We start from the raw sequence: 15,579 nt of genomic DNA, 5'->3' as shown, positions 1-15,579 counted from the left end.
GTCCCAGGTTCGTTTGAAGATGCTGGTGGTGATGGAGACAGACCGACAGTGCCTGAAATATAGGAGTTCTGTAGTAGCTGGAAGGCCACCAGCCATTTAACCCCTTCTGGCCCTGCTGTTTTCTTTGAGTCCCAGTTTGGAGTGCAGCGCCCCTTTCCATTTCCATCTGAGGCAGAGTGCTTAAATTTGTTTCTGACAGAGGAGCTGGTGGGAGACATAGTAGAGGAGACCAATCAATATGCCATGGAGCTACAGGAGAAGAGAGAGCCAGGAGTGAGGGGGAAACTCGCTAAATGGGTTACAACCACAATTAGTGAAATGTATACCTTCCTGGTGACAGTCCTTCTCATGGGAATAGTAAAGAAGAACTCCCTAAGAGAATACTGGAGCACAGATCCTATGTTTGCGACTCCCTTCTTTGCCACCCTCTTCTCCCAAGACCGCTTCCTTTTTTTTCTGCTGCGATGCCTGCATTTAGTCAACAATAGCACTGTCAACCTAAATGACCCGCTATACAAAATAAGAAATGTTCTTCCCAGCCTGACGTTTGGTCGAAATGTGTTTTCTCGCTGTGTTTTCATCCAGTAAAACTGTTAAAGAGTATACGCTAGCATACAGAATCCTCAGTCTTCAGCTCCAAAGATGTCCAGCTCTAGTTCCAGTTATGATATTGGCAAATACTGTTTGTGTGTGTGTGGTTTCTGAAAGTACAGAATAAAGAGGAATTTTTAGTAATTAGAATACAATATCAGGATATAGCAATAAAACAATTTTTACAAAGAAGAAACATAATAAACACGACTATAAAAATAATATACTTGCATTGACAAAATCCCACATTTGCGTTATACCAGTAAGACACAGTAACTGTTGAGCTCCACAAGGGGGCAGGGCAGAGCAGAGCTATGCCAAATAGTCCAAATGAAAACAATCCATGGTCAAATATTTTTCATTTATTTAACCTTTATATAACTAGGCAAGTAATTTAAGAACAAATTCTTATTTACAATGACAGCCTACACTGGCCAAACTCGGACAACACTAGGCTGTAACGGCGTTCTTCGTTTGTTGAAAGAGAGTCAGACCGAAATGACTTTTAATGAAGATAATGCGGTACATGAAATAACTGAAGAAGAAAACAACAAACGGAACGTAAACTAATTACAGCCTATCTGGTGACTAACACAGAGACAGGTACAATCACCCACGAAATACAACGTGAACACAGGCTACCTAAATACGGTTCCCAATCCGAGACAACGAGAAGCACCTGACTCTAATTGAGAACCGCCTCAGGCAGCCAAGCCTAACTAGACACACCCATACACAATCCCAATGCTAATAAAACTCCAATACGAACCCAACACAATATAAACCCATGTCACACCCTGGCCTACCCAAACATATAACAAAAACACAAAATACAATGACCAAGGCGTGACAGAACCCCCCCCCCTAAAGTGCGGACTCCCGGACGCACCTCAAAACCATAGGGAGGGTCCGGGTGGGCGTCTGTCCATGGTGGCGGCTCCGGCTCGGGACGTGGACCCCACTCCATTAGTGTAATAGTTCCTCCCCTTCGCGTCCTGGGGTAATCCACCCTCTCCGCCGACCATGGCCTAATAGTCCTCACCCAGATCCCCACATAACTGAGGAGCAGCTTGTGACTGAGGGGCATCTCGGGACAGAGGGGCATCTCGGGACAGAGGGCATCTCGGGACAGAGGGGCATCTCGGGACAGAGGGGCATCTCGGGACAGAGGGGCATCTCGGTACAGAGGGGCAGCTCGGGATAGAGGGGCAGCTCGGGGTATAGGTAGCTCGGAACTGAGGGGAAGCCCGGAACTGAGGGGAAGCCCGGGACTGAGGGGAAGCCCGGGACTGAGAGGAATCCCAGTACTGAGAGGAATCCCAGCACTGAGAGGAATCCCAGTACTGAGAGGAAGCTCAGTACTAAGATGAAGCTCAGACAGGTAGTAGGCTCCGGTAAATCCTGGCTGGCTGGCGGAACTGGAAGATTCTGGTTGTCTGGCAGATCTGGAAGAGACTGGTTGTCTGGCAGATCTGGAAGAGACTGGTTGTCGGGCAGATCTGGAAGAGACTGGTTGTCGGGCAGATCTGGAAGAGACTGGTTGTCTGGCAGATCTGGAAGAGACTGGTTGTCTGGCAGATCTGGAAGAGACTGGTTGTCTGGCACTTCTGGCGGATCCTGGCAGACTGGCGACGCTGGGCAGACTGGCGACGCTGGGCAGACTGGCGATGCTGGGCAGACTGGGCAGACTGGGAGCACTGGCAGCGCTGGGCAGACTGGCGACGCTGGGCAGACTGGCGACGCTGGGCAGACTGGCGACGCTGGGCAGACTGGGAGCACTGGCGGCGCTGGGCAGACTGGGAGCACTGGTGGCGCTGGGCAGACTGGCGACGCTGGGCAGACTGGGAGCACTGGCAGCGCTGGGCAGACTGGCGACGCTGGGCAGACTGGCGACGCTGGGCAGACTGGCGACGCTGGGCAGACTGGGAGCACTGGCGGCGCTGGGCAGACTGGGAGCACTGGCGGCGCTGGGCAGACTGGCGACGCTGGGCAGACTGGGAGCACTGGCGGCGCTGGGCAGACTGGCGGCACTGGCGGCGCTGGGCAGACTGGCGGCGCTGGGCAGACTGGGAGCACTGGCGGTGCTGGGCAGACGGGAGACTCCGGCAGCGCAGGAGAGGAGAAAGGCTCTGGCTGCGCAAAACTGGCGGGAGACTCCGACAGCGCAGGAGAGAAGACAGGCTCTGGCTGCGCTGAACAAGCGGGAGGCTCCGGCAGCGCAGGAGAGGAGACAGGCTCTGGCTGCGCTAAACAGGCGGGAGACTCCGACAGCGTAGAAGGGAAGGAAGGCTCTGGCTGTGTTGAACAGGCGGGAGACTCCGACAGCGTAGAAGGGAAGGAAGGCTCTGGCTGTGTAGAACAGGCGAGGCGCACTGAAGGCCTGGTGCGTGGTGCTGGAACTGGTGGTATTGGATCGAGGACACGCACAGGAAGCCTGGTGCGGGGAGCTGCTACCGGAGGACTGGTGTGTGGAGGTGGCTCTGGATAGACCGGACCGTGCAGGCGCACTGGAGCTCTTGAGCACCGAGCCTGCCCAAGCTTACCTGGCTCGATGCCCACTCTAGCCCGGCCAATAGGAAGGGCTGGTATGTGCCGCACCTGGCTCTGCACCCGCACTGGAAACACCGTGCGCTCCATAGCATAACACGGTGCCTGCCCGGTCTCTCTAGCCCAACGGCGAGCACAGGGAGTATGCGCAGGTTTCCTACCTGGCATAACTATTCTCCCTTCTAGCCCCCCCCCAATAATTTTTTCGAGCTGCTTTTCCGGCTTCCAACCGCGTCGCCGTGCTGCCTCCTCATACCTGCGCCTCTCCGCTTCTATTTCTTCCTTGGGACGGCGATATTCTCCAGGTTGAGCCCAGGGTCCTTTACCGTCTAATTCCTCCTCCCATGTCCAAATCTCCAAGTGGTGCAGCCTCTCCCACTGCAACTGCTCTTCACGATTAACAGGGAGAGTAGGCTCAGGTCTGACTCCTGACTCAGCTACTCTCTCTCTGCGCTCTCCCCGTTACTTTCGGTTTTCGCTCTGCGTCGCCGTGTTTTCCTTTTTGACTCCATTAGCCTGTAGCCCTCTTCGTACTGCTGAAGCGAATCCCAGGCGGGCTCCTGCACTCTCTCCGGGTCGGCCGCCCACCTGTCGATTTCTTCCCACTTAGTATACTCCATACTTCTGCTGTACATAACGTCGTCCTTTAGCTCCTGCCAGTTTACACGCTGCTCGGTCCGTGAGTGGTGGGTGATTCTGTAACGGCGTTCTTCGTTTGTTGAAAGAGAGTCAGACCGAAATGCAGCGTGTAGGTTACTCATGACTTTTAATGAAGATAATGCGGTACATGAAATAACTGAAGAAGAAAACAACAAACGGAACGTAAACTAATTACAGCCTATCTGGTGACTAACACAGAGACAGGTACAATCACCCACGAAATACAACGTGAACACAGGCTACCTAAATACGGTTCCCAATCCGAGACAACGAGAAGCACCTGACTCTAATTGAGAACCGCCTCAGGCAGCCAAGCCTAACTAGACACACCCATACACAATCCCAATGCTAATAAAACCCCAATACGAACCCAACACAATATAAACCCATGTCCAGTTATGGCCTACCCAAACATATAACAAAAACACAAAATACAATGACCAAGGCGTGACATAGGCCAATTGTACACCGTCCTATGGGACTCCCAATCACGGCTGGTTGTGATACAGCCTCTATTCAAACCAGGGTGTCTGTAGTGACACCTCTAGCACTGAGATGCAGTGCCTTAGACCACAGCGCCACTTGGGAGTCATAAGGCCAGGGTAGCTTCAAAAGACAACACAAGCTAATACTTCTCTGACGCAATTAGCATTATTTTACAGAGCTAATAGAAGAACGTAGCTAGCTACATAAGCACGACTGACTATAACACCATAAAGGTTATGAAATGAGTAACATTACTTTGAGTGTCCGTGGTTATATAAGGAATATACACAAATATATTGAGTTACAGTAGAAACGACATAACCTAATAAGACACTTACTTTGATAGAAACGCACACATTTCCAAAGTTATTGTTAGTAATGAAAACAACAATGACTGCGATGCGGGCACCAGATGGAAAATGTGAACACGTGTGTGCAGATGCTGTTCTGATGGGAGATGCGCAAATGTCTGCAGACTTGAACTGCACAAAAATTAATGTTCTGTTCTTAGAAAATAAAAACTTGTTAGAAAATCATTTGAAATTGACAAGTTGAAAACAGCCTATAAATAAAAACAGGCTGTGTGCCTTGGTTTGAGGGCAGCGCGGATTAAATGTCCTGTTGCGCAACAATCACATTTTGGAATGGTGAGAGCATTCTGACATCATGTGCATAAAAAGAATCACGCTGGGGCGAACGTTAGAGATATTTGGAAATCACGTATGAAAAGGATAGAGTTACATTAGAAATGACATCATATCACATATCTATAGTAGCTTTGATTGGACTGATCATGTCAACATCATACTTTCAAATTCTTAGCTAGCAGTCATCATCATGAATCAAGTTGACAATCTACTGGCAAATCCTTTTTAATCCTTGTCATCTGAAGAGAAATAATGAAGAGAAATTATAGATAAAACGTATCGGTGCTCATCGGACAAACATTACAAAACAAGTTGGAAATCGCAAAATCAACAATTAATGGTCTGGAAGGAATCCGTGGCTACCTGTGAGTTCAATGCAACTGGGAACTCGTGAAAACTATTTACGACTGAGAAAACAGGTTTTGAACTTTCATCCAACTCGGAATTGTAAATCGGGAACTCGGGCCTCTTTCTAGAGCTACGACCTGAAGATCACTGACGTCATTATGATTCAACCAGTTGTCTTGAAAGAGCCATAAATCCGTGGCTTTGATGACAAAGTTTGATGACAAAATTTGCCCATGAAGGACAGCCGCACTATCTTCCTGTTCAAATGAGCACAGCACAACAAGGTGAGTCCAAAAATGTATTGTATGCTGCTGCATAAATTATGTAACATACTAGGGATATATGTATACTGTAGCTAATAAAGTAATATGCTGGGTATGCTGTGTAATAAGCTGTTAGTAGCCCATGTGCCTCACCCTAATAATTTGGTCTATTCTCAATTCTTAATTTCACCTACTCTTCTGATTTGGTGGTGCACATGTAGCCTATAACCTGTTTTTAATCTAATATTGTAAGAGCTTTCATTGTCTGCTTATATGGCCCCTTTATTCATCCTACGGTTCTGACTTGGTGTACAGGGAAAACAGTGTAAGAATGGCCCATGTTCTGAATTATGTCACTGTACATGCTGAACAAATAGTTATATTGACTACGTCCATCCTATTTTGCTCATTATGTCTTAATTGAAATTACGGATAGCCTCTTATCCTCTTCTCGTCCCCTTATGTCATAGTTTGTACATTTCAATTTTCAGTAGAAACCACATTTGTTCAAGCAAGCAAGCCAGCCAGCCATATCAGCTATGCTTTTTTACAAGGCAGAAAATGAGGCTGAAGGAACTGTTTCGCTGCCAGACAAGGCTCCGCTGATAACCAGGTGTAGCAGTGGTAAGGTGATGGGACTGCTGTTGGGACTGTGCTGTTGGGACAGCTTTATGTAGGCCCTAACAGTTTGTGTAATTAATGTATTGTTTAGTGTTGTGTTGTGTTGGGGCTTTGCTGGCATGCATTCCACTTTTTTTTTTTCCCCCACCAAGATGTACATGCTAAAATCGTCACTGGGGTCAAGACAGCTTCACGTTGGGCGTTCATACAACAAATGTTATATTTTTTAAACTATGCGTACATATACAGTAGTTGGATGGCTAATGGTGTCAAACTGTAATGCTGAAGCACCATGACGTTTCTGCCGAGCGAAGCTGTCAAAAATCCAACTTGCAGGGCAATGCTGTCTCCTGTGACACTGCTCTCCAGCCGAAGTGCTGAAAGGCACAGAAAGTGAATTCACGACAGCAGCAGTAAATGATCATGCTGGAACCTGCTACTGTACAGTGTAGAGGCAGCACCGATAAGGAGCTTATATATTTATAGCCAAGAGATTATCTGATCATTATGAGATTGTCCATTCTTATTTATGCACAGGAACACATCATGTTTCACTCATTGGCTTAGGCTGTAAAAAAGGTGTTGGAAACAAATGGTTGTAAGTTTGTGGCGAGGGAGCAGAGAAAGAGATGCATTGTGTTTGTAGAGCCATGACTGATTACTATGTGATGGAGTCAATCTGACTGATTGGTGCACCACATGTAGGCACACTGGACACAGTGACAGGATGCAGGGCTGGCCCTAGCCTTTTGGGGCCCTAAGCGAGATTTGGTTGACTCACCCCAGGCAAAGAAAAGTTGTGGTCCCCCTCTTGACGGCGGAGAGAGAGAAAAAAAGCTTGAAAGTTAATTTCCTGCAATCCTACAGATTTTGCTATGGGGTGGAGAGAGACATTTGCGGTTTTAAAGCTAATTTGCTGTAATTATACACATTTTGACATGACTTATGCCATGTTAATAGGATATTTGAGTGAGAGTGACTAACACAACGAATGGAGGCCCCTGGAGGTCAGCCCCCTGTGCATGTTCCCTCCGTGCCTAGTCGATAATTTGGCCATGATTACTACAAGGTTTAGATAGCTGGCTAGACTAATTTACCAATATTTTTTTTTTTTAGCTGACATAGGCTAATTGAGTGACTGTCAATGATTGACATAACAAGATAAAAACTGATGATGAATAACCACTTTTTTTATTGCACTTTGTGTATTCTACTGTACTAACTCTCAACAGTAAGTTGAGACCCCAATTGAGAAATAAATTGGTCGGGGAGACCTAAGCAGGATGCTATCTGAATGCCAGGCAGATTAATAATGTTTGTAGATATATCTTTTGGCTAACACTGATTTTCAGTGGAGGGAAAAAAATATAGTTGGTCTATGCGATGAAACACCCGTGTGTTTGAACATCAGCTAAAACAGATATGCCAGCATTAGCTCTGTGGTAATCAAGGACGAATACAACAGTATGTTGTATTTTTCAGCACACTCAGTGCCTGTTGCATACCAAGTCTATCAACTACTTAAGCCACAGCATGTTTTAGATATTGTATTTAAACTATAATATAGAATATCAGACTAATAGACAGCACTACATATACCCCTTACTAGATTAAGATAGCAATATGCTTTTGTCACAGGCAGGCTAAGATCTGAACCCTGGTCCACAGGAGAAGCCAACATTTTACCATTAGGAGAAGAGGAAATTCACACTTAAGCTGAGGGTAACACTAATTTTGAAGTTGCAGTCGTGCCACACGTTCCCAGTGAGACCATAAGCCTGACTCACGTGGGAGACCAGGGTTCAAATATTGCCTGTGACAAAGGCAGATTGCTATCTTGAGCTAGTAAGGGATATACTATATATGTAGTGTTGTCTCATGGCACCGATAGAGAGGGCAGCTGTGCTTCTAGCAACTTTGCAATATTTCGTTTTTTTGTGTTATTTCTTACATTATTAGGCCAGACATTCTTTTGTGTTATTACATACAGCCGGAAATAACTTTTGGATATCAGAGCGGAAGTTACTTACCAGCATTACGACCAGGAATGCGACATTCCAGAATCCTTTGTCCGTACCCACCAGGGCAATTGAACTTATTCCAGAGGCTGATACAATAAGAAGAAGAAGAGGTACTCGGAGTGGACTTCTATTCCGATTCAGGAGGCACGCACACAACCCACAGCTTCCAAGTATATTACTCGCTAATGTTCCGTCTCTGGATAATAAAGTTTACTTTATTATCAAAGATTGTGAGGATTTCTTTCCAGAGTAACATCAGGGATTTTAACATACTCCGTTTCACAGAAACATGGATCTCTCTGGATATACTGTCTGAGTCTGTACAGCCAGTTGGGTAATTGCACAGACAGGAATAAATATCTCTCTGGGAAAAAGAAGGGTGGGGGTGTATGTTTCATGATTAACTACTCATGGTGTAATTGTGATAACATACAGGAACTCAATTCCTTTTGGTCACACAACCTAGAATACCTCACAATCAAATGCCGGCCATGTTACCTCCCGAGAGCATTCCATTTGGTTATAGTCACAGCTGTGTATATTCCCCCTCAAGCCGATACCAACTTCACTGGACTTTATGCGAACTGCAAATCATATATCCCGAGGCCGCATTTGTTGTAGCTGGGGATTTTAACAAAGCAAATTTGAGGAAAATGCTACCGAAGTTCTATCAACACATTGACTGTAGTACTGTAGTACTTGTGCTGCTAAAACGCTTGACCACTGCTACTCCAACTTCCGGGATGCCTACAATGCCCTCCAGTGTCCTCCAGCAAATCCATTTTGCCCCTTCTTTCCTATAGGCAGAAACTCAAACAGGAAGTACCTGTGCTAACCAATTGGAATCCACCAGCTGGCTAGAGTGTTTACGGACATATTCAATCTCTCCCGATTCCAGTCTGCTGTCCCCACATGTTTCAAGATGGCCACCATTGCTCCTGCACCCAAGAAAGCAAAGGTACTGAAATAAATGACTATCGCACCGTAGCACTCACTTTTGTCATCATGAAGTACTTTAAGAGACCAGTCAAGGATCATATCACCTCTACCTTACTTGACACTCTAGACCCACTTCAATTTGCTTTCCGCCCCAACTGATCCACAGACGATGCAATCGCCATCACACTGCACACTGCCCTATCCCATCTGGGCAAGGGGAATACCTACAGTATGTAAGAATGCGGTTCATTGACTATAGCTCAGCATTCAACACCATAGTACCCTCTAAGCTCATCATTAAGCTCGAGGCCCTGGGTCTGAACCCCGTCCTGTGCAACTGGGTCGATCCTGGACTTCCTGACGGGCCACCCCCGGCGGGTGGTGAAGGTAGGAAACAACACCTCCACTTCACTGATCCTCAACACTGGGGCCCCACAAGGGTGCATGCTCAGCCCCCTCCTGTACTCACTGTTCACATATGACTGCATAACCCTGCACACCTCCATCTCAATCATCAAGTTTGCAGACGACACAACAGTAGTAGGCTTGATTACCAACAATGACGAGACAGCCTACAGGGAGGAGGTGAGGGCTCTGTGAGCGTGGTGCCAGGAAAATAACCTCTCACTTAACATCAACAAAACAAAGGAACTGATCGTGGATTTCAGGAAACAGCAGAGGGAGCACCCCCCTATCCACATCGACGAGACCACAGTGGAGAAGGTGGAAAGCTTCAAGTTCCTCGGAGTACAAATGACTAACAAACTGAAATGGTCCACCCACAGTGACAGTGTGGTGAAGAAGGCGCCACAGCGCCTCTTCAATCTCAGGAGGCTGAAGAAACTTGGCTTGGCACCTAAAACCCTCACAAACTTTTACAGATGCACAATTGAGAGCATCCTGTCAGGCTGTATCACCGCCTGGTATGGCAACTGCACCACCCACAGCCGCTGGGCAGTCTGTCCAACGCATCACGGGGGGTAAACTGCCCCCCAGGACATCTACAGCACCAGATGCCACAGGAAAGCCAAGACAACAACCACTCGAGCCACTGCTTGTTCACCCCGCTATCATCCAGAAGGTGAGGTCAGTACAGGTTCATCAAAGCAGGGACCGAGAGAATGAAAAACAGATTCTATCTCAAGGCCATCAGGCTGTTAAATAGCCATCACTAGCACATTAAAGACTGCTTCCTATACTCGCCCTTGTCCGGGGCTATACTCAGGCTTGTCTCAGGGTAGTAGTTTGGTGGTTGAAGAAATCCCTCTAGTGGTGTGGAGGCTGTGCGTTGGCAAAGTGGGTGGGGTTATATTCTGCCTGTTTGGCCCTGTCCTGGGGTATCGTCTGACAGGGCCATAGTGTCTGCTGACCGCTTCTGTCTCAGCCTCCAGTATTTATGCTGCAATAGTTTGTGTGTCAGGGGGCTAGGGTCAGTCTGTTATCTGGAGTATTTCTCCTGTCTCATCTGGTGTCCTATGTGAATTTAAGTTTTTTTTCTCTCTCTCTCTCTCTGAGGACCTGAGCCCTAGGACCATGCCTTAGGACTACCTGGCCTGATGACTCCTTGCTGTCCCCAGTCCACCTGGTCATGCTGCTGCTCCAGTTTCAACTGTTCTGCCTGCGGCTATGGAAACCTGACCTGTTCACTGGACATGCTACCTTGTCCCGAACCTGGTGTTTTGAACTCTCTCTCTAACCGCACCTGCTGTCTCTAACTCTGAGTGATCGGCTATGAAAAGCCAACTGACATTTATTCCTGAGGTGCTGTCCTGTTGCACCCTCTACAACCACTATGATTATTATTATCGGACCCTGCTGGTCATGTATGAACGTTTGAACATCTTAGCCATGTTCTGTTATAATCTCCACCCATCACAGCCAGAAGAGGACTGGCCACCCCTCAGAGCCTGGTTCCTCTCTAGGTTTCTTCTTAGGTTCTGGCCTTTCTAAGGAGTTTTTCCTAGCCACCGTGCTTCTACATGTTTGCGAATTTAGGCTGTGTTTCTGTACAGCACTTTGTGACATCAGCTGATGTAAATAGGGCTTTATAAATACATTTGATTGATTGATTGACATACATAGACTTGAAATCACTGGCCACTTTAATAATATTGACATATTTTGCATTACTCATCTCAAATGTATATACTGTATTGTATTATATTGTATTCTAATGTATCTTAGTCTATGGCACTCTGACATTGCTCGTCCATATATTTACATATTCTTTAATTCAATTCCTTTACTTAGATTTGTGTGTATTGTGCGTATTGTTGTGAAATTGTTAGATATTATTTGTTAAATATCACTGCACTGTTGGAGCTAGAAACACAAGCCTACACCCGCAATAACATCTGCTAAACACGTGTATGTGACCAAAAACAGTTTATTTGGTTTATATTCACCCCCTTTGACCTCCTCCCCCATGAGAGACCACCCCGCGTTGGACGTCATTGTCACATGCGGGATCTGAACCCTGTTTTCCCATGGGAGAAACCAACTTCTTAGCATTGAACAAAGAGGGAAATCAGTGTCGCCATTACACCTTTAACCAGATTAGTACGGTATGTCAATACAGTACAAACAGGTCTATTGTGGTAGTTGACGCATGGACTCATCAACCTTATGAGCCCTTGATCATCAAAAACAGGTATTTCCTTTGAGTCATGTAGGAGGAAGAAAGTCTCTTTCCTTCCATAACCCCAGAACAACGACAGACCTCTCACTGCCCACGCTCCATTTCCATCCGACCTTATCTCCCTCTTGGTTCCTTTATTCATGGGTGACTTCCTGCTCTTCCTCTACCTGTGGAACCCTTTGACATTTCAATCGGCATGCATCTGAGGTAAAGTGAGATGGCACATGTTCCCAGTGATCCAGACCTTCACCCCTTTGTAAAGGTCTGGCTGTTTTTTTGGTCATTGGTTTGACTGGATTTGTTTTGACAGCTCGGAGATAGTTTGAGCAGATCTGAACCGCAGACCAGGGTTTTATTTATTAGGCACCAAATGGAAGGAAATGGCCTGAAACAGGAAGGGACTACCTGAACCTGTCCAATAAGAAACACACATCTTAAAACGTTTTCCATTGCGTACAAACCAGGGTATTCTCCAGCGCAGATAGAGGGGTAAGAAACTATCCTTATAGAGACCATCTGACCTCCTCAGACTCAAATCCCCATATCACTTGTCTAGCTCCAGAAATCTTTTAGTTTCACATAGAATACAAGACCTACAGTACTGTAGGTGAGTCTTGTGTATGGGCCTCATCATAAACGTATTATCATGATTGTATGTGTTTGGGAGGAGGTGACAGTAATCATTAAGCATCATTAGAACTAATTAATAGCTGTACTAGATGGCAGGGAATGGGAATGTATCATGTCTTCGTCTATGCATCCGTGGTTTGAAATGGTCACACACGCACACACACACACACACACACACACACACACACACACACACACACACACACACACACACACACACAGTAGTTAATTACACTGCCTAATTATCACTTGAAAATGTTTCCATTTTTAGTAGGCTAAATTACACATGATTCCAGAATGATTGAAATCAGACCTGCAGTTCAAATATAACAGACCATTTAGTCAGTCAGTCAGTGCAGCAACGATTTGAGGTTAACTCTACTGTTTAGCTCCTGAATGTCATGGCTGAGTTTTTTACATTGAGATAGGTTACGTAACTTTCCTGGTTGATGTCATGCCATTGTTCTGGATATTTTCAGGGGGACAATAGGCTTCTTTTCCAGCCGTGTTTCCTCCTCTTCCTCCACCAGCTGCCCTATACAATACTTCACCCTCCTTCTCACTGCTAAAGGCCTTTGCACTCTACGTCGGATTCAGTCCTTTGCGATTATCACGTCGCACTGTGCGATGTTACTAAATTAAAAACTGTAATATCAACCTAGCCTGATTATATGATTTGCCTCAGTTCTGTCGTCACATTCTGCGATTGGCTTGCGAGGCCACGTTAATCAATGCAGGCTACGTCAACTGCAGCGGTGCGTTTGATCTGTGCACGTGCCAGCACCAGCAGCGCAAGCCTCTCTCAATGCTTATGCGTGAGTGAAAGTATCCATCTTAGAAATAGTTTTCACATACAAACTTTTTATGTCTAAAACTTCCCAAAATAACATGGTCACTGTTGTAGAACGTTTGTTTTGTCTGGCGATTGTGAAGTTGTGTAAACAAGATTATTAGGGAGATCGTTCAAATCAAACTATTATATTCATCTGACTATTCACCATAACCGTGTTATTGTGTGCATACTCAGTGCTGGCCATGTTCCTATTGATCAGTCGCCGGGATCGGTTTGCAACACCAGCCACACTTCACCATAAAGGAAAAAAAAAAAACGGAACTTTGTCGGAGCCTACGACCGCACCTAGTGGGACTTAATCGGCAGACCTAAACCCTGTCACACTGAACGAGCCAAGACGTCCAACAATCGTTCACAACCTAAGAATTTGCCCATGACATGGCCATTTATTTGGGAAGTCAAAATTGTGGCATAAAATCGTACAATCTGCGAAGGCCTTAAGAGGCTCAGACACAATCATCCACACAAACTCCACAGCCTAATGGATATGACTGGGCAAAGGTAAGGATACAATCTTTAGGCATATGGTTAGCTCATATACAGTATTCCAATTTCCTCAAGAGATTCGGGTTAATAATGTATCATTAGGTTAACATAGTTGGCTGTGATTTGATTCAACATGAGTGCTTTACTCATTATTTTTGTCATGGTCTTTTTTGCTGAGATTTTGACTGTGAGCTCTTTTTGTATCATTATCAGCCTGTGTCCCTTTCCTGTGATACCATATCCCTGACATCCATCCAGCCCCAAGGTCTGCTAGAACGCTACAGCAAGGTCACAGTGTGCTGAGTGAGGATGGTCTGTTCTCCACTGTGTTTATCACAGCAACCCAGTCAGCATCTCTCTCTCTCTCCAGAGGCCAGGCCTCCCATTTCACGGAGACAGATCTCTCTGTGTGTCTGAGTGATGTGGGTGAGGCCAGGGCACTGGTTAGCATTACAGACGGCTGTACGGCTAACACCTGTTCTCAGCCTCCTACTCCACACCACGCCACACTGCTTCCCCATCTCTAATTTCCTTTCTCCCCCCCTCCCCTCTCTCCTCTCTCTGTGTCTATTTCTGTCTCTCATCATGTATGCATGCACCCCTCCCTATTCTACTCTTTTTTTTGTGTGGGATGCTGCTGCTCGTAGGGGCTTAGTGTAACTCTAGCAGTAGTGGATTATTTTCTACATATGGGCTCAACAGCTCTAGTGCTGCCTATGGTATGCATGTGTGTAATGGAATATGATTGTCATATTTATTTGTCATAGAACACAGCAGATGGGCATAATGCTAATTTCCCAGTGGAAAGCATCTGTCCTGTTGTTATTTCATTAAGGGGATTGAGCCTGCTGCTGGCTGCAAGCTCAAACTGGCAGTGTACTGTTCATGATTTGAACACAAACAAAACACATGCACTCCCCTCAGCTCGGCAACTCTACTGCTGAACTAAATGATGCCAAATCGACTGCAAAAGGCTGGGCTAATATGACAATCATGATATGAAAAAAAGCCATTTTCAAATTCATTGCATACTCCAAAATGAATACACCTGTCTGAAACATACAAAAAGTGATACTTCACCTAAAAGCCCCCCACCTCTTGTAACCACAATGGCAGCAGGTCAGCCTGGCATCAATGACAGCCCTGAAACTTTATCTTGTTTCCCTCCACCTGTCAAAGCTGAACCACAGAGACGGACACAGCCAACCATGTTTCCCCACCCAGCAACTTCCAAAGCAGCATCTGGCTTCACAATCTAGGAGCGGTTCCCTCCCTAACTCCTACCAAAACAGCATCTTGGCTGAAGCAGTGACGGAAGAGCATCACTTCCCTAACCACCCATTTTGAACTTTATCACCACCACCTCCCCAAAGCAGCATCCTCCTGACCCAGCCAGCATCTCTCTCCTCAGTCTGCTGCTTACCTTTGTGAGAGCCATGCAGTGGAGGCGTGTGGGTGTTCCACCAACGTGCTCTTATCGCACAGGAACTCCTTTTAATCTGAGAGACACAACGAGAGAGAGAAAAAGAGAGAGAGAGAGAGAGAGGAGAGGAAGAGGGAGTGAAACTGCACTCTCACTCACTATGTGGAAGGAGCCAATAGCTGCTGCTGTTGTGATGATGCTGCTGTCGGTCTGAGAGTGCTGCAGTGAGGCAGGAGGCGCACGTGGTCACTACAACAGGAAGAGCTCCTCCTCCTCTCCTCCCTTCCCTCATCCCTCCATTGTAATCTCCTCTCTCTCACAGCCTCACTGAAGCTCAGTGATTTACTGGCTTAGGGAAAGAAGCAATACCAGAGAGATGGAGGAGAGGGCAGGGGAGAGGAGAGGATTGGAGAAGAGAGGAAAGGA

At 46.3% G+C, this 15,579-nt stretch overlaps 1 protein-coding gene across 1 annotated transcript in view; it reads right to left on the bottom strand.

The window, feature by feature from the left end:
* Positions 1–15,360, bottom strand: part of coro2bb (coronin, actin binding protein, 2Bb) — a 53,811-nt gene extending 38,451 nt beyond the window's left edge. Inside the window, exon 1 of the mRNA XM_029668654.2 lies at positions 15,154–15,360. Within this exon, the coding sequence (XP_029524514.1) occupies positions 15,154–15,168 (15 nt within the window). The 5' untranslated portion in view covers positions 15,169–15,360. The remainder of the gene's footprint in view (positions 1–15,153) is intronic.
* Between the last annotated feature and the right edge of the window lie 219 nt (positions 15,361–15,579).

This window comes from Oncorhynchus nerka, linkage group LG9a (assembly GCF_034236695.1).
Source record: "Oncorhynchus nerka isolate Pitt River linkage group LG9a, Oner_Uvic_2.0, whole genome shotgun sequence".
In the NCBI taxonomy this organism is placed as follows: domain Eukaryota; kingdom Metazoa; phylum Chordata; class Actinopteri; order Salmoniformes; family Salmonidae; genus Oncorhynchus; species Oncorhynchus nerka.
This window is presented reverse-complemented; position numbering and strand designations above follow the sequence as displayed.